The sequence below is a fragment of the Salmo salar genome, chromosome 21, assembly GCF_965601325.2.
Source record: "Salmo salar chromosome 21, fSalSal1, whole genome shotgun sequence".
Lineage (NCBI taxonomy): Eukaryota > Metazoa > Chordata > Actinopteri > Salmoniformes > Salmonidae > Salmo > Salmo salar.
The window spans coordinates 8,847,783-8,875,031 of NC_138311.1; the positions used below are offsets into that span (position 1 = coordinate 8,847,783).

General features: G+C 41.1%; 1 protein-coding gene across 1 annotated transcript in view; it reads right to left on the reverse strand.

Annotated features, from left to right (window-relative positions):
• Nucleotides 1-6,398, reverse strand: part of tmeff2a (transmembrane protein with EGF-like and two follistatin-like domains 2a) — a 196,949-nt gene extending 190,551 nt beyond the window's left edge. Inside the window, exon 1 of the mRNA XM_014163911.3 lies at nucleotides 5,474-6,398. Within this exon, the coding sequence (XP_014019386.1) occupies nucleotides 5,474-5,660 (187 nt within the window). The 5' untranslated portion in view covers nucleotides 5,661-6,398. The remainder of the gene's footprint in view (nucleotides 1-5,473) is intronic.
• Between the last annotated feature and the right edge of the window lie 20,851 nt (nucleotides 6,399-27,249).

Consider the following 27,249-nt stretch of genomic DNA (forward strand, 5'->3'; position numbering starts at 1 on the left):
TGTGGACAACGAGGAACTTGAAGCTCCTGACCATCTCCAATACAGCCCTGTCGATGTTAATGGGGGCCTGTTCGGCCCGCCTTTTCCGATAGCCCACGATCAGCTCCTTTGTCTTGCTCACATTGAGGGAAAGGTTGTTGTCCTGGAACCACACTACCAGGTCTCTGACCTTTTCCCTATAGGCTATCTCATCGTTGTTGGTGATCAGGCCTACCACTGTTGTGTCATCAGCAAACTTAATGATGGTGTTGGAATCGTGTTTGGCCACGCAGTCGTGGGTGAATAGGGAGCACAGGAGGGGACTAAGCACACACTCTTGAGGGGCCTCACTGATGAGGATCAGCGTAGCAGACGTGTTGTTGCCTATCCTTATGTGAGCCAAGACCAGCCTTTCAAAGCATTTCTTGGCTACGGGGCGATAGTCATTTAGACAGGTTACCTTGGCGTTCTTGAGCTCGGGAACTATCATGGTCTGCTTGAAACGTGGGTATTACAGACTGGTTCAGGGAGAGGTTGAAAATGTCAGTGAAGACACTTGCTGGCTGGTCAGCGCATGCTCCGAGTACGTGTCCTGGTAATCCGTCTGGCCATGTGAATGTTAACCTGTTTAAAAGGTCTTACATTGGATACAGAAAGCGTGATCACACAGTCGTCCGGAACAGCTGGTGCTTTCATGCATGGTTCAGTGTTGCTTGCCTCGAAGTGAGTCTATGGGAAGGTCAGTTTGTGTGTCTTTAAACATATTGCCATTCTTAGAAAATGCAGCAATAGTCATTACAGGAATTGGTGAGCAGGTTGGTAGGTTGGGGCGGCCGAGCGTTTCACGCACAGGACTTGAAGGCCACAAGTGGTAGTTGGTCGAATGCAGACGTGTTTATATACTAACCCCTACGCTAACCATTACCTTAACCACTCACAAGCATGCCTAAACCAGAATTGTGTGAAAATACCCACCCATATACATACATTTACACATAGTGAGCTGCTAATGCAGTCGTTGAACTATGAACCAATCATGTGAGGGGGTGCTTTGTTTCCATCAGGCCATTATTTACCAGAGCAACACTAGTTGGAGCCCCACCGGCACCTCCACAAGATAAAAAATTGATGTAGGATCTTAATTTGATCACTCTGTTGTTGCTGAGAATTGCAGATGAGCTTCGTGATTTACATAAATTCACTGAAAACCCACACTAACACACAGTTATATTAACAGTATTGCACTTTTCATGCAGCCTCATTTTGGCCAGCTTATAGTTTAACCACCCATCAAACAACATTATGGGCTTAACGTTAAAATCCTGTTGCTGCAGGATTATTTTGCTGTGACAATACTGGTCGAATTAAGATCCTACATCTGTATATTGCTCCAGGCCTAATGTGCTCTTAGCTGCAAAATATGCCATGTCAGAGGCCAAGACTATTTGTACTTCCTATGCCCCACCCACTGTTAAAGGAGGAGATAACAGTGAACTAAATAATTTACCAAAACAAGCTGGCAAACATCAAATATGCAAAAGGTGATGTTTATATGACAACTATTAAGATGGCAAGCAAAGCACTTATGCAACCCAAAGCAATTTCTCCACAGCCCAATGCGTCACCAACATACGTGGAACTGCATCTGTCACATAGAGCCAGATAGCTCTATAGGACATTCCCTGTTTTCAAGCCTTGTGTTGGTCAAAAAAAGAAGGAATAAATTAGAAATGTAGAACAGAACAACAGCAAGGGTGAGACTCTTCTTTGACCTCATTCTTACGTCAAGTATGTCATAGTTCCTGGCTACAGTTTTGAATTGTTTCTCCTGTAAGAGAACCATTGCTTGTTAGTGGTAACAAGCATTGCAAAGAGCGGGGGATTTATGTGTTCAAGAGCACTCTTTCTGATCTCTCATGTGTAAATGAAAGGGGGAACTCAGGTCATGGCCATTAGTTAATCTACGGTGATTTATACATCCAAAAAGGCCTGTTTGAAAGGTTGCTGGAGGCAAGCAGTCAACAATTACAGATCTAGGATCTTAATTTCAGCCTGTTTGCTACAGCATGAAAATAATCCTGTAGCAACAGGAAATGTGAATTATGTGGATTATAATTAACAAACATTTTTGTAAGGGAAAATCAAGTCTAAAATTTCTAAATGGAAACAAAGTTCAGAAGTCCATTTAAACTGCAAATAAACTGCACGTTTTACATTTCCTGCATAGCAGGAAAGTTATCCTGCAACGGGATGATCAAATTAATATCCTACATCTGTAAACCTAGCAATTTTTTATCCTGTTTCGATTAGATGATATTGGGCCTTTCTCGTCACATAATTCCCAATCTCCTGATTTCAGCTATCTTTTTCTGTGTATAATGTATGTGGGGCAGCTTGTGAAGAGAAGGATTTTCCACCTCTATCCAGAGATTCTGTTGACCTTGGGCCACTGATAATTCTATTGGATGTGGTTTCTCGCGTTCAATGATTTTTTAGTTTTTTTTACAACGGTGGTTAATAATGAAGTGCAATATAAACACTGACTGTATAAACTCAAGAGAGTCTCACCAGCTTGTGGAAATATCTGCAAACGTTGCCTCTTATTAAACCAATGACTTCATATTCACAGAGAGTTACGTTTCGTTGGTCAGTTTTAGAGCAACAGTGTTTTACGTCTTTAGGGAAACAGCTCAATTGCTAAAGATGTAACTTCATTTGGATCTAGCTATGAACACAAATTTTAAAAACATATCTGTGAAACGAGGCCCAGGTTGATGGAATTATTCTCCTAATAGGTTTTAGTCCACAATCTCTATTGAAGACTGTGTCATGGGTATTTCAGATAAGATCATCCTAAAATCAGAATTGACATGGTAAAATGGTAATTACACGATAATAACCTGCACCAATAGACACAATGTGTGTTTGACACCAGAGACACACACACCTTTTGGATAAAAGCGTCTGCTAAATGGCATATATTATTATTATTTATATTACCATTAAAGTAGGATATGATGACAAATAATGCATTTCCTGCTTTGCAATCAAAGTATTTTCACTGTCATGTCAAAGCAGCCACGGACATGGTGTTGAAAACATCCATTCATTATATCATTAGTTTATATAGACCATGACGAGGAAGGCGGCTTCCATTGAGTCCAGCTGCTATTTATGTTTCAGTGTTTTGCATCATTGTGGATGACCATTCATGTTCATAATGGACAATGTGTCACTTGTTACATTTTCATGTTGGGAGGGATAAAAGCTCAGACACAGCCCCTAAGAGGATCATGTGGCTTTGAGTGGGGGACACCTACTCTTCATCATCATCAACAACAACGCATTCACCCTCACAATTACCTTCAATGAACTTGACCATGTTGGTTAGGCCTATGAACACACACACACACACACACACACACACACACACACACCACAGTCACAAAGTTTAGACCCTAAAAAACAAAGTGAAACTAGTTATATGAATCCATTAATAAGATAGACATTCAGGATGTGAAAAGGCAATAAGACTAAAATAAGTCTCTTAAGTCTAGTCCAGACCATTAGAGATAAACGAGGGATGCAAACCGGGGTTGATAAATGACAGAGTTTTGACCTAATTATCTACAGCGGTTCAGTAATAGCTTAGCTACCAAGCATATGTCCCAAATGACACCCTATTCCCTATATAGTGCACTACTTTTGACAATAGCCCTAAGGGCCCTGGTCAAACATAGTGTATTACATAGAGAATACGGTGCCATTTGGGACGCACTCAAGTCATTCCTCACTGGCTGAGGAAATGGGACATAAAACGCATTCAGGATAGCATATTTAGTCCCCTGGTCCCAAGATTGCCATCGTAACCTGTTACTCTGGCAATGTTGGCCAAATATTTAATGTTGGCTTTTAAGCATTCAGACCTTGCAGCCTACCATTTTCAGGTAGTGCTCTGCATTCATTTCCACTTAAATGCAAAGTTTGTTAGACACTGTATTTTTTAGCAAGAATGTTCTATTTGCTTATCTACATTTCTTGTGTGATAATAAGCAACCTGATGGGTAATTGGACTGGGGGTTAGTAGAGTGCTTTTCTCAAGTACATGCATATGCTTATGAAGAAAATTAGTTGAAGGCTACAGGTCCAAGTGTATGGATTAACGAAAATAATAAATTGTCATCACAATCATTTTGCATTTTATGTAAGCTACAGGCAAAATAACAGTGATAATTGCACGATGCAAAATCAGTGGGTATTGAATAATGCTCTAGCACTCAGGCCTACTGTTCTCAAATGTGGGGTAAAGGGTTGAGGCTATTTTAGGATTCAAATTTAGAAACGCGACAGAAAATCTACGACGGCACAGTCAGATGATTTACAAAGGCAGGCTGTCGCGCGAACGTGCTTTACAGCCTCGCGACCATGTTTTTATCGGTTTGGCACAGAAAATGGAAAACAAGTTTACATTACACCGGGCTATAAAAAAAATATGTAAGGTTCATATTCCGGGTAGCACTAAATGAAACTCCTGCAGGTAACGGAACAGCCCCAGGTAGATTAAAAGAAAAGGCTATATTTCGCCGTATAGTAGGCTAAAGAACAGACAAATAGGCTAGCTGTATTCTGGTAATCTATAGATTACACAATTGAAATGGTTTGTAGAAGCCTATAGTGAACAAATAAATGCATTGTAGTGCATGCAATGGATTAAATATTGTCTTTGGTGACATTTCCAATTGCTCACAAGTTAAGAAATAATACGTTATCCATGCGTTATTAAAATGAATTAAACATACACTTGGAGACATTGATAGAAGTGTATAGGAGGATTTCAGACCACTGTAGACTCTTGGGGAGTCTAAAATATAAACTAGAATGTGGCACTTGAATTCCTCAAGTGAGGAACCTATGTTGAGAAATAACTGCAATTAAACATTGCACCGCGCAAATTCTTCCGCAACAACAGTGACTAATAATAATAATAAAATAGGCTAGTTATAATAATAACAGGCTCATAATAATAGCCAAATATGGCTAATTAATTGATTTCTAAGCGAAACAATGCAAGAAAGGTAAACATTTAATTTCATGGACATTTACATCAATGTGCCACTTTGGTAAATCAGAAGAAAATTGCGAATAAATGGATGTGTATGTTGTCGATGATAAAGTCATAGCGTATTATAATATAATGGGACCTTTAGGCAACCCTGAAATTCTCGAGGGCTGATGACCATCCTCACTCCTTGGCTATTTGGAATCAGGTTTTACTGTAAAACCCAAACGATGCTACTTGCAGACAATGCCCTCGATAATGTATCAGCCTGTCCACCCCAAATTTCCATATGCATTAGGACTTCTATTACCGTTTACCACAAAAACTATCAGCCGCCCTGCGTACCATTGCGAACATCTGGAACAGGCAGACAGAACAGACAGACGGGAGATAATGTAGCCCAAAGAAATGCCCCCGAGTCCTTGGCTTTCTTACCAGAGCAGTTCCAGCCGGTAGGCGTCTGACAGTCGCTGAGGGATGACGGGAAAGCGCAAAGTTGCTCTACAGGTAAAGTGGCTAAAAACGAAACGACGGTGATCCAGACCCAATCTCCCACTGTCCGGCTCCACTGGTGCGGGCGTCGGGGCTCCTGTAGTGCCGCCGCCGCCACCGATAGACCCATCTCAGTTCAGCGGCGTACCCCGACAACACAAGCGAGCTGGGCAAAAGAGGCAGACACGCACCAACAACTCCGGTCCAGACGTTGGCTGTTTCACCGGGGCGCTCAGTGACCAAGAAAGGGACATCTTCCGTGCAAGAAAGCGTGCCCCATTAAGTGCTGTAGAGTAACCAACGGGTTCCGCCCGATTCGAGGTGGCGCAGCTACAATATGAAGGGGGTTCGACTGAAAAGGTCTGGTGGGGGGAGGGGGCGGGCAATGGAGGGTGTGTGGGATGGTGTCAAGGGGAAAGTTAGTCAGGTAAACCAGTGAAAGAGGACGGGCAGGCAGGTAGAGGAAGGATGCTCAACGATGAGGAGAGAAAATAAAGATGGAAAAAGGGGGTTGGTGGAAGGAATTGAAACAAATAATGTTTATATCACTCGGTTTCGATACGGAGACGTCCTAGTAATATCCAGAAATGCCACGGGCTTCCTTGACAAGCGCTCCCCTCGTAGTTGTGTTCAGACGCGCAGTGAGTTTGTCTGTTGCGCTCGCCTCCTCATCTCTCTGGATTCCGCGTTGCGCCCACCAGCAGCAGGTTACAGGTCTGGTTATGATCACGTGGTGTCGGATGCGAAAGAGAGGGGGGAGGGGGTTCTCGGTAATTATAGAACGCTGATTGGAGGAGAGAGAAGAAGCTATGCGATGGAGAAGGAGAGGAAGGAGGAAGATACGGCTTTGTGGTGGACACAACGGTCAGTGTCTGTTCACTGTTTGGGCTTGGAACGGGCGGGTTTCGGCTCTAGTCACAGCTGAACCATGCAGGAAGGGTGGGAAGAGATGTACTCACAATCTAATTGGCCACTTGCTTTTAAAAAGGTTGCAGAAATCGATTCGTCCAACTGGGGCTTGGATTATTGATTTGCTATGAAATGATGCCGAGTCCGTCACTGAGTTGCCTGTATGCTAAAATCCCTCAATATTCGAAATATTATTCACAGACATATTGTTGCCATAGCTGCTTCGACCCAGTAATTGATATCCTGTCAGACACAAAGGCACTGTTATTTTTACGCCTTAGAACAGGGATGGGCAACTGGCTCCCATTTTGTACCCCCCTCTCAATTAGCCAATGACCCCCCTCTCAATTAGTCCATGGCAGCTAACATTTTTTTGATTGGTAAATATGCCTATGGGTAATTTCCGTCTCACAAGTCGAAGGCGCAGAAAATAATGTTGAGCGCAGTTGGAGAGGGTTGAGATAAAAAAAAATCTCGAGGACGCGGAGGATCATGTTGAGGAGCTGAGAGAGAGTTAAGAGCTCAGACCAAAATGTTGCGTGCCCAGAAAGTGCAATTGAACGCAAGAAATTAGGTGTCGACATGCATCCCCCTGCTCACGGTATACTTGCCAGTGCTCTCTGGAATTGCACCTGTGCTTGCACGATATGAGAGCTTGCAAATCTACAAAGACTTGTTACTCAAATACGATTGGCAGCATTATTGACCAATGAATTACTACAATGACATTGACTGACTACCTAAATGGAAGGCGGGACCCATACAACGTGAGGTTTACATACCCAGGTAGCTAGCTTGTAGCCACATTACAACATGGAGGACTCCCGGCAAGGCACTTCTTCTTTTAGGTAAGAAAGCTAGCTAGCGAATTCAGCCTAATGCTATTTCAACGTGTCTTTAATGATCTCATTGATGTAGGCGGCTCTAAATGCATATATTTATATTATCTATAAAGATTTTTTTTTAATAGGTAGCTAGCTACAGTAGCTAGGCTGAAACTGCTGGGGAAGAGCTACAGTAGATAGCCAGCTAACTCCCACCATCAGCTGAGTTCATCAATGAAGCTAATGATAGGTTTCTAGACAATAAACTATATATTTGCTAGTTATATTTTAAAGACTTAACACCCAGACAGATGTTAAACATTAGGAACCTCGTGAGCACCAGTAAAATCTTGTTCTTGAGGTTTATTCTGGAGTTTATTCAGGAAGGTGCAATTTGTTAGATAAAAATACAGGTAACTGCCAAAATAATAGAAACGCTTGAGTAAATGAGGGATACCAAACATATTGAAAGCATGTTCTTCCACACAGGTGTGGTTCCTAAGTTAATTAAGCAGTTAAAGTACAGTGCATTTGGAAAGTCTTCAGACCCCTTCCCTTTTTCCACACTTTGTTACATTAGTCTTATTCTAAAATTGATTGAATTTAATTCATACCTCAATCTACACACAATACCCCATAATGATGAAGCAAAAACTGTTGTTCTTTTGTGCCCCCAAAAATACAAAAAATAAGAAATACCTTATTTACATAAGTATTCAGACTCTTTGCTATGAGATCATCCTTGAGATGTTTCTTCAACTTGATTGGAGTTCACCTCTGGTAAATTCAACTGATTGGACATGATTTGGAAATGCACACATCTGTCTATATACGTTACCACAGTCGACAGTGCATGTAAGAGCAAAAACCAAGCCATGAGGTCGAATGAATTGTCCGAAGAGCTCCGAGACAGGATTGTGTCGCGGCACAGATCAGGGGAAGGGTACCAAAGCATTTCTGCAGCATTGAAGGTCCCTAAGAACACAGTGGACTCCATCACTCTTAACTTCTATGGGCTAGGTGGGACGGTAGTGTCCCACCTGCGGGACACAGCCAGTGAAATATCAGGGCGGAAAATTCAAAAACAACAAAATGTCATACTTCAACTTTCTCAAACATACGACTATTTTACACCATTTTAAAGATACGCTTCTCGTTAATCTAACCACATTGTCCGATTTCAAAAAGGCTTTACAGCGAAAGCAAAACATTAGATCAGGTTAGGAGAGTACATAGCCCAAAATAATCACACAGCCATTTTCCAAGCAAGGACATGTGTCAATAAAACCCAAAACACAGCGAAATGATGTACTAACCTTTGATGATCTTCATCAGATGACACTCCTATGACATTATGTTACACAATACATGTATGTTTTGTTCGATAAAGTTCATATTTATATCCAAAAACAGCATTTTACATTGGCGCGTGATATTCAGAAAATGTATTCCCACCAAAACGTCCGGTGAATGTGCACATCAATTTACAAAAATACTCATCATAAACGTTGACAAAATACAGAACAATTATTTTAAGAATTATAGATCGACTACTTCTTTATGCAACCGCTGTGTCAGATTTTAAAATAGCTTTACGGAGAAAGTACATTTTTCAATATTCTGAGTACATAGCTCAGCCATCACGGTGAGCTATTCAGACACCCGCCAAGTTCGTGGCAACCTAAACTCAGAACTAGTATTAGAAATATTGTATTACCTTTGCTGACCTTTGTCAGAATGCACTCCCAGGACTGCTACTTCCACAAGAAATGTTGCTTTTGTTCCAAATAATCCATATTTATGTCCAAATACCTCAGTTTTGTTCGTGCGTTCAGAGCACTATCCAAAGGGTAACGCGCAAGCGCAGAATGTCAAAATGTTCCATTACCGTACTTAGAAGCATGTCAAACGCTGTTTAAAATCAATCTTTATGGTATTTTTAATGTAAAATTGTGATAATATTCTAACCGGACAATAGCATATTCATTCAAGAAGAAAAAGGAGGGGCACGCTGTTGGGACTGAGCATAACCAATCCCTTTGTTGCCAGGCAGACCACTCAGTAACTGAGCTCCTATTATCTGCCCAGTGACAGGAGAAGGCTCAATCCACTTTATGAAGGCTTTAGACAGCCAATGGAAGCCTTAGGAAGTGCAACGTCACCCCACAGACACTGGAGCTTCGATAGAGAATCAAAAGAAGAACTACAATTCTCAGACATTTCACTTCCTGCTTGGATTTTTCTCAGGTTTTTGCCTGCCATATGAGTGCTGTTATACTCCCAGACACCATTCAAACAGTTTTAGAAACTTCAGAGTGTTTTCTATCCAAATCTACTACTAATATGCATATTCTAGTTTCTTGGCCAGAGTAGTAACCTGTTCAAATTGGGTACGTTTTTCATCCCGCCGTGAAAATACTGCCCCCTAGCCCAGACAGGTTAATAAATGGAAGAAGTTTCGAACAACCAAGACTCTTCCTAAAGCTGGCCAAACTGAGAAAAGAGTGATCATAAGAACCTGATGGTCACTCTGACAGAGCTCCTCTGTGGAGATGGGAGAAGATTCCAGAAGGACAACCATCTCTGCTGCACTCCACCAATTAGACGGAAGCAACTCCTCAGTAAAAGGCACATGATAGCTCGCTTGGAAAAGGACTCTCACAGACCATGAGAAACAAGATTCTCTGGTCTGATGAAACCAAGATTGAACTCTTTGGCTTGAATGCCAAGCGTCACGTCTGGAGGTAACCTGGCACCATCCCTATAGTGAAGCATGGTGGTAGCAAAGTCATGCTGTGGGGATGTTTTTCAGCCGAGAGATCAGTACAACGAGATCCTTGATAAAAACCTGCTCCAGAGCGCTCAGGACCTCAGACTGGGGTGAAGGTTCCACTTCCAACAGGACAATGACCCTCAGCACACAGCCAAGACAACGCAGGAGTGGCTTCGGGACAGGTATCTGAATGTCCTTGAGTGGCCCAGCCAGAGCATGGACTTGAACCCAATTGAACATCTCTGAAGAGACCTTCAGCAAAGTACTGAGTAAATGGTCTGAATACTTACAGTTGAAGTCGGAAGTTTACATACACCTTAGCCAAATACATTTAAACTCATTTTTTCACAATTCCTGACATTTAATCCTAGTAAAAATTCCCAGTCTTAGGTCAGTTAGGATCACCACTTTATTTTAACAATGTGAAATGTCAGAATAATAGTCGAGAGAATGATTTATTTCAGCTTTAATGTATTTCATCACATTCCCAGTGGGTCAGAAGTTTATATACACTCAATTAGTATTTGCTACCATTGCCTTTAAATTGTTTAACTTTGGTCAAATGTTTTGGGTAGCCTTCAACAAGCTTCCCACAATAAGTTGTCTGAATTTTGGCCCATTCCTCCTGACAAAGCTGGTGTAACTGAGTCAGGTTTGTAGGTCTCCTTGCTCGCACACACTTTTTCACTTCTGCCTACATATTTTCTGTAGGGTTGAGGTCAGTGCTTTGTGATGGCCACTCCAATACCTTGACTTTGTTGTCCTTAAGCCATTTTGCCACAACTTTGGAAGTATGCTTGGGGTCATTGTCCATTTGGAAGACCCATTTGCGACCAAGCTTTAACTTCCTGACTGATGTCTTGAGGATGTTGCTTCAATATAGCCACATCATTTTCCTACCTCATGATGCCATCTATTTTGTAAAGTGCACCAGTCCCTCCTGCAGCAAAGCACCCCACAACATGATGCTGCCCCCCCCGTGCCTCACGGTTGGGATGGTATTCTTCAGCGTGCAAGCCTCCCCCTTTTTCCTCCAAACATAACGATGGTCATTATGGCCAAACAGTTCTATTTTTGTTTCATCAGACCAGAGCACATTTCCCAAAATGTATGATCTTTGTCCCCATGTGCAGTTGCAAACCGTAGTCTGGCTTTTTTATGGCGGTTTTGGAGCAGTGGCTTCTTCCTTGCTATTCGGCCTTTCAGGTTATGTCGATATAGGACTCGTTTTACTGTGGATATAGACACTTTTGTACCTGTTTCCTCCAGCATCTTCACAAGTTCCTTTGCTTTTGTTCCGGGATTGATTTGCACTTTTTGCACCAAAGTACATTCATCTCCAGGAGACAGAACGCATCTCCTTCCTGAGCGGTATGAAGGCTGCGTGGTAACATGGTGTTTATACTTGCGTACTATTGTTTGTACAGATGAACTTGGTACCTTCAGGCATTTGTAAATTGCTCCCAAGGATGAACCAGACTTGTGGAGGTCTACAATTTTTTTTCTGAGGTCTTGGCTGATTTCTTTTGATTTTCCCATGATGTCAAGCAAAGAGGCACTGAGTTTGAAGGTAGGCCTTGAAATACATCCACAGGTACACCTCCAATTGTTCACCTTTATTTAACCACGTATGCAAATTGAGAACAAGTTCTCATTTACAATTGCGACCTGGCCAAGATAAAGCAAAGCAGTTTGACACACACAACAACACAGAGTTACACATGGAGTAAAACAAACATACAGTCAATAATATAGTAGAAAAATAAGTCTATATACAAAGTGAGCAAATGAGGTGAGATAAGGGAGGTAAAGGCAAAAAAGGCCATGGTGGCGAAGTAAATACAATATAGCAAGTAAAACACTGGAATGTTAGATTTGCAGTGGAAGAAAGTGCAAAGTAGAAATAGAAATAATGGGGTGCAAAGGAGCATAAATAAATACAGTAGGGGAAGAGGTAGTTGTTTGGGCTAAATTATAGATGGGCTATGTACAGGTGCAGTAATCTGTGAGCTGCTCTGACAGCTGGTGCTTAACCTGTTATGGCTAGGGGGCAGTATTTTCACAGCCGGATAAAAAACGTACCCGATTTAATCTGATTATTACTCCTGCCCAGAAACTAGAATATGCATATAATTATTAGCTTTGGATAGAAAACTCTCCAAAGTTTCTAAAACTGTTTGAATGGTGTCTGTGAGTATAACAGAACTCATTTGGCAGGCCAAAACCTGAGAAGATTCCATACAGGAAGTGGCCTGTCTGACAATTTCTTGCCCTTCTTGATTATTTCTATCCATTACAGGGGATCTCTGCTGTTACGTGACACTTCCTACGGCTCCCATGGGCTCTCAGAAGGCGGCAAAAAGCTGAATCGTGGCTTTGCAGGCTCTGGTTGAAAAAAAGTAGCGTGTTTGGGTAGTGGCTGGTTACAGTACTGTGAGACTCAGGCTCGTGCCCGCATCGACAGAATGCTTTGTTTTCTTTCGTCTGTTTACCTAAACGCAGATTCCCGGTCGGAATATTATCGCTTTTTTACGAGACAAATGGCATAAAAATTGATTTTAAACAGCGGTTGACATGCTTCGAAGTACGGTAATGGAATATTTAGAAATCTTTTGTCACGAATTGCGCCATGCTCGTGACCCTTATTAACACTTTGGATAGTGTCTTGAACGCACTAAAAAAAAGCCGCTATTTGGATATAACGATGGATTATTTTGGACCAAACCAACATTTGTTATTGAAGTAGCAGTCCTGGGAGTGCATTCTGACGAAGACAACAAAGGTAATCAAACTTTTGTAATAGTTAATCGGAGTTTGGTCAGGGCTAAACTTGGTCGGTGTCTAAATGGCTAGCCGTGATGGCTGGGCTATCTACTGAGAATATTGCAAAATGTGCTTTCACCGAAAAGCTATTTTAAAATCGGACATATCGAGTGCATAGAGGAGTTCTGTATCTATAATTCTTAAAATAATTGTTATGCTTTTTGTGTACGTTTATCGTGAGTAATTTAGTAAATTCACCAGTTTGCGGGGGTATGCTAGTTCTGAACGTCACATGCTAATGTAAAAAAGCTGTTTTTTGATATCAAATCAAATCAAATTTATTTTTATATAGCCCTTCGTACATCAGCTGATATTCTCAAAGTGCTGTACAGAAACCCAGCCTAAAACCCCAAACAGCAAGCAAAGCATGTGAAAGAAGCACGGTGGCTAGGAAAAACTCCCTAGGAAAAACTCCCTAGAAAGGCCAAAAACCTAGGAAGAAACCTAGAGAGGAACCAGGCTATGAGGGGTGGCCAGTCCTCTTCTGGCTGTGCAGGGTGGATATTATAACAGAACATGGTCAAAATGTTAAAATGTTAAAATGTTCATAAATGACCAGCATGGTCAAATAATAATAATCATAGTAGTTGTCGAGGGTGCAACAAGCACGTCCGGTGAACAGGTCAGGGTTCCATAGCCGCAGGCAGAACAGTTGAAACTGGAGCAGCAGCACGGCCAGGTGGACTGGGGACAGCAAGGAGTCATCATACCAGGTAGTCCTGAGGCATGGTCCTAGGGCTCAGGTCCTCCGAGAGAAAGACAGAAAGAGAGAAAGAGAGAATTAGAGAGAGCATATTTAAATACACACAGGACACCGGATAAGACAAGAGAAATACTCCAGATGTAACAGACTGACCCTAGCCCCCCGACACATAAACTACTGCAGCATAAATACTGGAGGCTGAGACAGGAGGGATCAGAAGACACTGTGGCCCCATCCGATGATACCCCCGGACAGGGCCAAACAGGCAGGATATAACCCCACCCACTTTGCCAAAGCACAGCCCCCACACCACTAGAGGGATGTCTCCAACCACCAACTTACCGTCCTAAGACAAGGCCGAGTATAGCCCACAACGATCTCCGCCATGGCACAACCCAAGGGGGGGGGCGCCAACCCAGACAGGAAGACCACGTCAGTGACTCAACCCACTCAAGTGACGCACCGCTCCCATGGACGGCATGGAAGAACACCAGTAGGCCAGTGACTCAGCCTCTGTAAAAGGGTTAGAGGCAGAGAATCCCAGTGGAAAGAGGGGAACCGGCAAGGCAGAGACAGCAAGGGCGGTTCGTTGCTCCAGCCTTTCCGTTCACCTTCACACTCCTGGGCCAGACTATACTTAATCATAGGACCTACTGAAGAGATAAGTCTTCAGTAAAGACTTAAAGGTTGAGACTGAGTCTGCGTCTCTCACATTGGTAGGCAGACCATTCCATAAAAATGGAGCTCTATAGGAGAAAGCCCTACCTCCAGCCGTTTGCTTAGAAATTCTAGGGACAATTAGGAGGCCTGCGTCTTGTGACCGTAGCGTACGTGTAGGTATGTACGGCAGGACCAAATCGGAAAGATAGGTAGGAGCAAGCCCATGTAATGCTTTGTAGGTTAGCAGTAAAACCTTGAAATCAGCCCTTGCCTTAACAAGTTTATATAAATATGAACTTTATTGAACAAAACATGCATGCATTGTATAACATAATGTCCTAGGGTTGTCAACTGATGAAGATCATCAAAGGTTAGTGCTGCATCTAGCTGTGGTTTTGTTTTTTGTGACATTATATGCTAGCTTGAAAAATGGGTGTCTGATTATTTCTGGCTGGGTACTCTGCTGACATAATCTAATGTTTTGCTTTCTCTGTAAAGCCTTTTTGAAATCGGACAGTGTGGTTAGATTAACGAGAGTCTTGTCTTTAAAATGCTGTAAAATAGTCATGTTTGAAAAATGGAAGTTTTCGGATTTTAGAGGAGTTTGTATTTCGCGCCACGCCCATCATTGGATATTGGAGCAGGTGTTCCGCTAGCGGAACGTCTAGATGTAAGAGGTTAAAGCTAGTGAGGTAGATAAGTGTTTCCAGTTTCAGAGATTTTTGTAGTTCGTTCCAGTCATTGGCAGCAGAGAACTGGAAAGAGAGGCAGCCGAAGGAGGAATTGGCTTTGGGGGTGACCAGAGAGATATACCTGCTGGAGCGCGTGCTGCTATGGTGACCAGCGAGCTGAGATAAGGGGGAACTTTACATAGCAGGGTCTTGTAGATGACCTGGAGCCAGTGGGTTTGGCGATGAGTATGAAGCGAGGGCCAGCCAACGAGAGCGTACACGTCGCAGTGGTGGGTAGTATATGGGGCTTTGGTGACAAAACGGATGGCACTGTGATAGACTGCATCCAATTTATTGAGTTGGGTATTGGTGGCTATTTTGTAAATGACATCGCCGAAGTCGAGGATCAGTAGGATGGTCAGTTTTATGAGGGATGTTTGGCAGCATGAGTGAAAGATGCATTGTTGCGAAATAGGAAGCCAATTCTAGATTTAACTTTGGATTGGAGATGTTTGATGTGAGTCTGGAAGGAGAGTTTACGGTCTAACCAGACACCTAGGTATTTGTAGTTGTCCACATATTCTAAGTCAGAACCGTCCAGAGTAGTGATGCTGGACGGACGGACGGGCAGGTGCAGGCGGCGATCGTATGAAGAGGATGCATTTAGTTTTACTTGTATTTAACCTGTTAGGGCTAGGGGGCAGTATTGAGAATTTTGGAAAAAATTTGCCCATTTTTAACTGCCTCCTACACCAACTCAGGAGCTAGAATATGCATATTATTGTTCAGGTTTGGATAGAAAACACCCTAAAGTTTCTAAAACTGTTTTTATGGTGTCTGTGAGTATAACAGAACTCATTTGGCACGCAAAACCCTGAGACATTTTCTGACAGGAAGTGGATACCTGATGTGTTGTATTGACTTTAAACCTATCCCATTGAAAAACACAGGGGTTTAGGAATATTTTGGCACTTCCTATTGCTTCCACTAGATGTCACCAGCCTTTACAAAGTGTTTTGAGTCTTCTGGAGGGAGATCTGACCGAACAAGAGCCATGGAACGATGATGGCCCATTAGACACCTTGCGCGCGAGTTGATGTTGGGTACCCTCGTTCCAATACGTTATAAAAGAGTATGCATTCGTCCACCTTGAATATTATTCATGTTCTGGTTAAAAAAGGCCCTAATGATTTATGCTATACAACGTTTGACATGTTTGAACGAACGGAAATATATTTTTTCCCCTCGTTCATGACGAGAAGTCCGGCTGGCTTAGATCATGTGCTAACAAGACGGTGATTTTTGGACATAAATGATGAGCTTTTTTGAACAAAACTACATTCGTTATGGACCTGTGATACCTGGAAGTGACATCTGATGAAGAGAATCAAAGGTAATGGATTATTTACATAGTATTTTCGATTTTAGATCTCCCCAACATGACGTCTAGTCTGTATCGCAACGCGTATTTTTCTGGGCGCAGTACTCAGATTATTGCAAAGTGTGATTTCCCAGTAAGGTTATTTTTAAATCTGGCAAGTTGATTGCGTTCAAAAGATGTAAATCTATAATTCTTTAAATGACAATATAATATTTTACCAATGTTTTCTAATTTTAATTATTTAATTTGTGACGCTGACTTGACTGCCGGTTATTGGAGGGAAACGATTTCCTCAACATCAATGCCATAGTAAAACGCTGTTTTTGGATATAAATATGAACTTGATAGAACTAAAAATGCATGCATTGTCTAACATAATGTCCTAGGAGTGTCATCTGATGGAGATTGTAAAAGGTTAGTGCATCATTTTAGCTGGTTTTATGGTTTTGGTGACCCTGTCTTTGACTTGACAAAACATTACACACAACTCTTGTAAATGTACTGTCCTAACATACTCTAAATTTATGCTTTCGCCGTAAAACCTTTTTGAAATCGTAAAACGTGGTTAGATTAAGATGTTTATCTTTCAAATGGTGTAACATAGTTGTATTTTTGAAAAATTTGAATTTTGACATTTATTTGGATTCAAATTTGCCGCTCTTGAAATGCACCTGCTGTTGATGGAGTGCACCACGGGTGGCACGCTAGCGTCCCACCTAGCCCCAAGAGGTTAACAAGACATTTGTGGAGTGGTTGAAAAACGAGTTTTAATGACTCCTACCTAAGTGTATGTAAACTTCCGACTTAAACCGTATGTGGGAACTCCAAGACTATTGGAAAAGCATTCCAGGTGAAGCTGGTTGAGAGGATGCCAAGAGTGTGCAATGCTGTCATCAAGGCAAAGGGTGGCTATTTGAAGAATCTCAAATATAAATTATATTTAGATTTGTTTAAAACTTTTTTGGGGTTACTACATGATTCCATGTGTTATTTCATAGTTTTGATGTTGTCACTATTATTCTACAATGTAGATAATAGTAAAAATAAAGAAAAACCCTTGAATGAGTAGGTGTTCTAAATCTTTTGACCGGTAGTGTATATATGCGCCCGTCTCGGTTTACTAATCCATTGCAGAGGCCAAGCATAAATTGTCTTTTACTCAAGATCTGAAAATGTGGTCAGAGGCTCCATATGAAGGGTGTGTCGCAATTGTGGAGCCTCCAGAGGCATGCAAAGGCCAAAATCGAGCTCCATACCCCATCCCCATGCAGTACATCCTTTATTAACACAAACTCTGCTCCGCGAAGCTCAAAGGGGTATGAATGCTCTTACTTCTTCTGATGCCATATCACCGGAAATGATGCATTGCCGATGCAGATGTCGGATTGACCATGCGGCCAGATGCACAATGCACTTCTCTTTCCCGAATACGCTCTCTCCCGCCAATTTGTGCAATTCATTATTTCATAATGTAATTGGGTGAATTGTTTATGTTTGATTGTTAGTGTATATCAATTCTACATTATATATGTCACCAGTAGTACATTGACCGTTAATTCCTATAATTTATCATCTACAATGTTTGTTACTCCGGTTATGGTAATTTATTTTAATGCATTCAATATTATTATTCCAGTCTTTTACCGCAGAATGTGAGAAAGCCAGCAGGAGCGCGAGGAGAATAGCTGTGTCAGGTTAAGGTTTTTTTCTTCTGGTTATCTAGATCTCTGGCGCCCTCTTGAGCCATTTGCCTTGTTTCATGAAACCGTAAGCATAAAGCATCAATGCATATATTTGATTTTCATAAAACTTAAAGGGTGTTTCTATATATGGAAAAATATACATTCAATCGATTTGTCAGGTTCAGCCCTACAATACAGTAAGAGTACATTGAGGCATCAAGTGGTTTGTGATGATGTGATTTGGAGAGTGGTAGATCATGGCGCTTGCAATGCTATGGTTGTGGGCTCGATTCCCACGTGGGACCAGTACGAAAAAGTATGAATGTATGTAATCGCTACTAGAGGTTGACCGATTATGATTTTTCGACGCCGATACCGATTTATTGGTGGATCCCAAAAAAGCCGATACCGATTAATCGGCTGATTTGTTTTATTATTTTTATTTATTTGTAATAATGACAATTACAGCAATACTGAATGAACACTTATTTTAACTTAATATAATACATCAATAAAATCATTTTAGCCTCAAATAAATAATGAAACATGTTCAATTTGGTTTAAATAATGCAAAAACAAAGTGTTGGAGAAGAAAGTAAAAGTGCAATATGTGCCATGTAAGAAAGCTAACGTTTAAGTGCCTTGCTCAGAACATGAGAACATATGAAAGCTGGTGGTTCCTTTTAACATGAGTCTTCAATATTCCCAGGTAAGAAGTTTTAGGTTGTAGTTAATATAGGAATTATAGGACTATTTCTCTCTATACGATTTGTATTTCATATACCTTTGACTATTGGATGTTCTTATAGGCACTTTAGTATTGCCAGTATAACAGTATAGCTTCCGTCCCTCTCCTCGCTCCTACCTGGGCTCGAACCAGGAACACATCGACAACAGCCACCCTCGAAGCAGCGTTATCCATGCAGAGCAAGGGGAACAACTACTCCAAGTCTCAGAGCGAGTGACGTTTGAAACGCTATTAGCGCACACCCGCTAACTAGCTAGCCATTTCACATCGGTTACACCAGCCTAATCTTGGGAGTTGATAGGCTTGAAGTCATAAACAGCACAATGCTTGAAGCACAGCGAAGAGCTGCTGGCAAAACGCACGAAAGGGCTGTTTGAATGAATGCTTACGAGCCAGCTGCTCCCTACCACTGCTCAGTCAGACTGCTCTATCAAATCATAGACTTAATTATAATATAATAAACACACAGAAATACGAGCCTTAGGTCATTAATATGGTCGAATCCGGAAACTATCATCTCGAAAACAGAACGTTTTCCTTTCAGTGAAATACGGAACCGTTCAGTATTTTATCTAACGGATGGCATCCCTAAGTCTAAATATTCCTGTTACATTGCACAACCTTCAATGTTATGTCATAATTACGTAAAATTCTGGCAAATTAGTTCGCAACGAGCCAGGCGGCCCAAACTGTTGCATATACCCTGACTCTGCGTGCAATGAACGCAAGAGAAGTGATACAATTTCACCTGGTTAATATTGCCTGCTAACCTGGATTTCTTTTAGCTAAATATGCAGGTTTAAAAATATATACTTCTGTGTATTGATTTTAAGAAAGGCATTGATGTTTATGGTTAGGTACAGTCGTGCAACGATTGCGCTTTTTTCGCAAATGCGCTTTTGTTAAATCATCCCCCGTTTGGCGAAGTCGGCTGTCTTTGTTAGGAAGAAATAGTCTTCACAGTTCACAACGAGCCAGGCGGCCCAAACTGCTGCATATACCCTGACTCTGTTGCAAGAGAAGTGACACATTTCCCTAGTTAAAATAAATGAATGTTAGCAGGCAATATTAACTAAATTTGCAGGTTTAAAAATATATACTTGTGTATTGATTTTTAGAAAGGCATTGATGTTTATGGTTAGGTACACGTTGGAGCAATGTGTACCTAAGCGACTGTATGCAGCGCAGGACAGGCTAGATAAACTAGTAATATCATCAACCATGTGTAGTTAACTAGTGATTATGATTGATTGTTTTTTATAAGATAAGTTTAATTCTAGCTAGCAACTTACCTTGGCTTCTTACTGCATTTGCGTAACAGGCAGGCTCCTCGTGGAGTGCAATGTAAATCAGGTGGTTAGAGCGTTGGACTAGTTAACCGTAAGGTTGCAAGATTGAATCCCCAAGCTGACAAGGTAAAAATTTGTCATTCTGCCCCTGAACAAGGCAGTTAACCAACCGTTCCTAGGCCGTCATTGAAAATAAGAATGTGTTCTTAACTGACTTGCCTAGTTAAATAAAGGTGTTGCCTAATTTGCCACGCCACCTTTCCTTCAGAAATGTTCAATGTAGAATCAGTTGCATAATCACATCAAGGCCTAAAAATATGTTGCTCAAGTGAGCCTATCCACACCCCTGCATCAATCTTCATTGGACCAATAGAAATTGATAATGGTTTGGTTTGTATCATATCTGCCCCCCCCACCTCTTGTTTCCATTTTCCCTTAGACGGACCCTTCTTCTCATAAAATCATGTTTTCTTTTCCTACATTCTCGTTGCCTGTGACCAGAAATCCCGCAATAACGACATACACCAGGTTTCTCTTTTACTGAATGACTAATGTTGTTAGTTTCACTCGGAACCTGCATAACTCTGATAACCACGTCTCGTGGATGCTTAAAAGTTTGACCATTCATCCAACTGTTTTGGAGATGCTGATTTATGTGTGATTACTGTCACAAGAAGTTTGTCTTTACTTCCTTTTACAGCCTGTGTTCTGGTTGGCTTTAAGACATTGTTCGTCACTGCTGTCAGAATCTGTTGACTCAAAGACTGGCAGTGCTGACCAGATGGTTGAAACCTGATCTGCCTTGCACAACTCAGTGAGAATAGATTGGGAGAACAGAGGCCACAGGTGGGGGTCACGTCTGACTTTTTCACCCGTGTCTCCTGCTACAATTGTTGAATTTCTCCTTTTAAGGTCTTTATTTGTTCACCAAGAGCTTTCAAACTATCCTTTTCTCTCTGCAATGTCATTATATTAACTTCAAAAGTGGTATAGTGGACATTGTTAATATCTCTGTTTATATATTTATTTATTTATTTATCCCCTAAATATATACATTACCGTTCAAAAGTTTGGGGTCACTTAAAAATGTACTTATTTTTGAAAGAAAAGCTAATTCTTTTGTCCATTAAAATAACATCAAATTGATCAGAAATACAGTGTAGACACTGTTAATGTTGTAAATGACTATTGTAGCTGGAAACGGCTGATTTAATGGAATATCTACATACAGAGGCCCATTTATAGGCGTACAGAGGCCCATTATAAGCAACCATCACTCCTGTGTTCCAATGGCACGGTGTGTTAGCTAATCCAAGTTTATCATTTTAAAAGGCTAATTGATCATTAGAAAACCCTTTTGCAATTATGTTAGCAGAGCTGAAAACTGTTGTTCTGATTTTAAAGAAGCAATATACAGTCGTGGCCAAAAGTTTTGATAATGACACAAATATTAATTTTCACAAAGTCTGCTGCCTCAGTTTGTATGATGGCAATTTGCATATACTCCAGAATGTTATGAACAGTGATCAGATGAATTGCAATTAATTGCAAAGTCCCTCTTTGCCATGCAAATGAACTGAATCCCCCAAAAACATTTCCACTACATTTCAGCCCTGCCACACAAGATTCTCTCGTCAACACAGGTGTGAGTGTTGACGAGGACAAGCCTGGAGATCACTCTGTCATGCTGATTGAGTTCGAATAACAGACTGGAAGCTTTAAAGGGAGGGTGGTGCTTGGAATCTTTGTTCTTCCACAGTCAACCATGGTTACTTGCAAGAAAACACATGCTGTCATCATTGCTCAAAAAGGGCTTCACAGGAAAGGATATTGCTGTCACGTAGAGTAGGCCAGAAGGCTAAACTGGAAAACCTAACCTCTATAAAAAATAAAAAAGATGGCAGAGCCGCAAAAGTGTTTATTTACATAGTGATTCCGGAACAAAAACAACAGTACTGCCATCAAACATATACCTTATGGGACAGCTTAAAAACAAAGCTGCCCCACCCACAGCTCAATCCAAAATGCCTCTCCATGGACTGAAAGAGAGGCTCCTTTTGTAGGGGTAGCCCCTCCCCTCAGAACAATTAACACTAATTAATTAAGCAATTACCTATTCAACCTACAGTTTCCATTTATCTAAACATACCAAAATATATACATTGCAACACGTTTATGGAACAACATCACAATATAACATTTACAAAATGACATCACTACTGACAGTGTCTTCCAATATTCCATTTACATTAATGAGCCATTCCGGACAGGCACTACAAAGTAAGCCCAGTTCCCTTAGCTCGGGTCCTTATCCAGCATACCCGTAAGCTATAGAGATGGAGAGAGAGAGGAACAGAACAAACAACCGCGCTCATCCATAACATCGATAAGTATACTAAATATTGCTTATATTAAATATGAACACCTGTCTTTATTTCTTTATACCCTAACTGGTTACTGAAGTAAGTGTGAAATGTATGTACTAAGATAGAGAAGCTAACTTTTGTGTCGACCCACATTGTTAACCTGTTAGGGCTAGGGGGCAGCATTGACACGGCTGGATAAAAAACATACCCGATTTAATCTGGTTACCACTCCTACTCAGTAACTAGAATATGCATATACTTATTACATATGGATAGAAAACACCCTAAATTTTCTAAAACTGTTTGAATGGTGTCTGTGAGTATAACAGAACTCAAATGGCAGGTCAAAACCTGAGAGATTCCTTTACAGGAAGTGGCCTGTCTGACCATTTCTGGAACTTCTTTGCCATCTCTATCATTTACTAAGGATCTCTGCTCTAACGTGACACTTCCCACGTCGTCCATAGGCTCTCATAGCCCGGGAAAAAAGAGAATGTCGTCATTCCAGCCCCAGGCTGAAACACATTATCGCCTTTCTCAAGTGGCCCATCAAGAGACACTAGCTTATGCGCGTGACCCCGACCGCCCCCGCCTTTGGGATTTTTTCCTCTGTTTGCCGAAAAGGAGATTCCCTGTCGGAATTTTATCGCTTTTCTACGAGAAAAATGACGTAAAAATTGATTTTAAACAGCGGTTGACATGCTTCGACGTACGGCAATGGAATACTTTGAATTTTATTGTCAGGAATTGCGCCAAGCGCGCGACACTTCTTTACTATTTCGGATAGTGTCTGGAACGCACGAACAAAACGCTGCTATTCGGATATAACGATGGATTATTTTGGACCAAACCAACATTTGTTATTGAAGTAGACGTCCTGGGTGTGCATTCTGACGAAGACAACAAAAGGTAATGACATTTTTATAATAGTAAATATGATTATGGTGAGTGCTAAACTTGCCGGGTGTCTAAATAGCGAGCCCGTGATGCCTGGGCTATGTACTTAGAATATTGCAAAATGTGCTTTCACCAAAAAGCTATTTTAAAATCGGACATATCGAGTGCATAGAGGAGGTCTGTATCTATAATTCTTAAAATAATTGTTATGCTTTTTGTGAACGTTTATCGTGAGTAATTTAGTAAAATGTTAGCGAATTCCCCGTAAGTTTGCGGGGGGTATGCTAGTTCTGAACGTCACATGCTAATGTAAAAAGCTGGTTTTTGATATAAATATGAACTTGATTGAACAAAACATGCATGTATTGTATAACATAATGTCCTAGGGTTGTCATCTGATGAAGATCATCAAAGGTGAGTGCTGCATTTAGCTGTCTTCTGGGTTTTGGTGACATTATATGCTGGCTTGAAAAATGGGTGTCTGATTATTTCTGGCTTGGTACTCTGCTGACATAATCTAATGTTTTGCTTTCGTTGTAAAGCCTTTTTGAAATCGGACAGTGTGGTTAGATTAACGAGAGTCTTATCTTTAAATGGCTGTAAAATAGTCATATGTTTGAGAAATTGAAGTAATAGGATTTTGAAGATTTTGAAAATCGCGCCACAGGCTGGCAGTGGATGTTACGTAGGTGGGACGAATTCGTCCCGCCGGTCCCATAGAGGTTAACTTATCTGATAATGGAGCAGGGAGGAGTGATGAATGTGTGCGTGCGTTAAAGTACCAAATGCTGCCCGCGGCCAGTGACGGACTTCTACGTCACACCCTCTTTGCCATGCAAATGAACTGAATCCCCCAAAAACATTTCCACTACATTTCAGCCCTGCCACACAAGATTCTCTCATCAACACAGGTGTCAGTGTTGACGAGGACAAGCCTGGAGATCACTCTGTCATGCTGATTGAGTTCGAATAACAGACTGGAAGCTTTAAAGGGAGGGTGGTGCTTGGAATCATTGTTCTTCCTCTGTCAACCATGGTTACCTGCAAGGAAACACATGCTGTCATCATCGCTCAAAAAGGGCTTCACAGGAAAGGATATTGCTGCCAGTAAGTTTGCACCTAAATCAACCATTTATCGGATCATCAAGAATTTCAAGGAGAGCGGTTCAATTGTTGTGAAGAAGGCTTCAGGGCGCCCAAGAAAGTTCAGCAAGCGCCAGGACCGTCTCCTAAAGTTGATTCAGCTGCGGGATCGGGGCACCACCAGTACAGAGCTTGCTCAGGAATGGCAGCAGGCAGGTGTGAGTGCATCTGCACACACAGTGGGGCCGATTTCAAAAAGGCTTTACAGCGAAAGCAAAACATTAGATTATGTTAGGAGAGTATATAGCCCAAAATAATCACAGAGCCATTTTCCAAGCAAGCATATATGTCACAGAAACCCAAAATGCAGCTAAATGAAGCACTAACCTTTGATGATCTTCATCAGATGACACTCCTAGGACATTATGTTATACAATACATGCATGTTTTGTTCAATCAAGTTCATATTAATATCAAAAAACAGCTTTTTACATTGGCGTGTGATGTTCAGAAAATGTATCCCCACCGAAAACGTCCAGTGAATTTACTAAATTACTCATCATAAACGTTGACAAAATACATAACAATTATTTTAATAATTATAGATACAGAACTCCTTTATGCAATCGCTATGTCAGATTTTAAAATAGCTTTTCGGCGAAAGCACATTTTGCAATATTCTGAGTAGATAGCTCAGCCATCACGGCTAGCTATTTTGACACCCGCCAACTTCGGGGCACACTAAACTCCGAATTAGTATTAGAGAAATTGTATTACCTTTGCTGATCTTCGTCAGAATGCACTCCCAGGACTGCTACTTCCACAAGAAATGTTGTTTTTGTTCCAAATAATCCATAGTTATGTCCAAATACCTCCGTTTTGTTCGTGCGTTCAGAGCACTATCCAAAGGGTAACGCGCGAGCGCATTTCGAGACCAACAAATTCAAAATGTTCCATTACCGTACTTAGAAGCATGTCAAACGCTGTTTAGAATCAATTTTTATGGTATTTTTCTCAGAAAATAGCGATAATATTCCAACCGGACAATAGTGTATTCATTCAAAGAGGAAAAGAAAAAACAGCGTGGTCTCATGAATGCGCATATCCAATCCCTTAGTCACCAGGCAGACCACTGAGAAACTGAGCTACCATACTCTGCCCAGAGACAGGAGACACCTCAATCTGCTTTCTGAAGGCTTTAGAGAGCCAATGGAAGCCTTAGAAAGTGCTATGTAACCCCAGAGATACTGTAGTTTCGAAAGGGACTAGAAAGAACTACAAATTCTCAGACAGGCCACTTCCTGCTTGGAATTGTTTCAGGTTTTTGCCTGCCAAATGAGTTCTCTGAAATCTGCTAATAATGTGCATATTCTGGGCAAGAGTAGTAACCAGTTTAACCTCTATGGGCTAGGTGGGACGCTAGCGTCCCCCCCGTGGTGCACTCCATCAACAGCAGGTGCATTTCAAGAGCGGCAAATTTGAATCCAAATAAATGTCAAAATTCAAATTTTTCAAACATACAACTATTTTACACCCTTTGAAAGATAAACATCTCCTTAATCGAACCACGTTTTACGATTTCAAAAAGGTTTCACGGCGAAAGCATAAATTTAGAGTATGTTAGGACAGTACATTTACAAGAGTTGTGTGTAATGTTTTGTCAATTCAAAGACAGGGTCACCAAAACCATAAAACCAGCTAAAATGATGCACTAACCTTTTACAATCTCCATCAGATGACACTCCTAGGACATTATGTTAGACAATGCATGCATTTTTAGTTCTATCAAGTTCATATTTATATCCAAAAACAGCGTTTTACTATGGCATTGATGTTGAGGAAATCGTTTCCCTCCAATAACCGGCAGTCAAGTCAACACCACAAATTAAATAATTAAAATTAGAAAACATTGGTAAAATATTATATTGTCATTTAAAGAATTATAGATTTACATCTCTTGAACGCAATCAACTTGCCAGATTTAAAAATAACCTTACTGGGAAATCACACTTTGCAATAATCTGAGCACTGCGCCCAGAAAAATACGCGTTGCGATACAGACTAGACGTCATGTTGGGGAGATCTAAAATCGAAAATACTATGTAAATAATCCATTACCTTTGATTCTCTTCATCAGATGTCACTTCCAGGTATCACAGGTCCATAACGAATGTAGTTTTGTTCAAAAAAGCTCATCATTTATGTCCAAAAATCTCCGTCTTGTTAGCACATGATCTAAGCCAGCCGGACTTCTCGTCATGAACGAGGGGAAAAAATATATTTACGTTCGTTCAAACATGTCAAACGTTGTATAGCATAAATCATTAGGGCCTTTTTTAACCAGAACATGAATAATATTCAAGGTGGACGAATGCATACTCTTTTATAACGTATTGGAACGAGGGTACCCAACATGAACTCGCGCGCCAGGTGTCTAATGGGCCATCATCGTTCCATGGCTCTTGTTCGGTCAGATCTCCCTCCAGAAGACTCAAAACACTTTGTAAAGGCTGGTGACATCTAGTGGAAGCAATAGGAAGTGCCAAAATATTCCTCAGCCCCTGTGTTTTTCAATGGGATAGGTTTAAAGGTAATACAACACATCAGGTATCCACTTCCTGTCAGAAAATGTCTCAGGGTTTTGCCTGCCAAATGAGTTCTGTTATACTCACAGACACCATTCAAACAGTTTTAGAAAATGTAGGGTGTTTTCTATCCATATGTAATAAGTATATGCATATTCTAGTTACTGGGTAGGATTAGTAACCAGATTAAATCGGGTACATTTTTTTTATCCAGCTGTGCAAATACTGCCCCCTAGCCCTAACAGGTTAAATCGGGTACGTTTTTTTTATCCGGCCATGAAAATACTGCCCCCTAGCCCAGACAGGTTAAACTACTCAGTCTGCA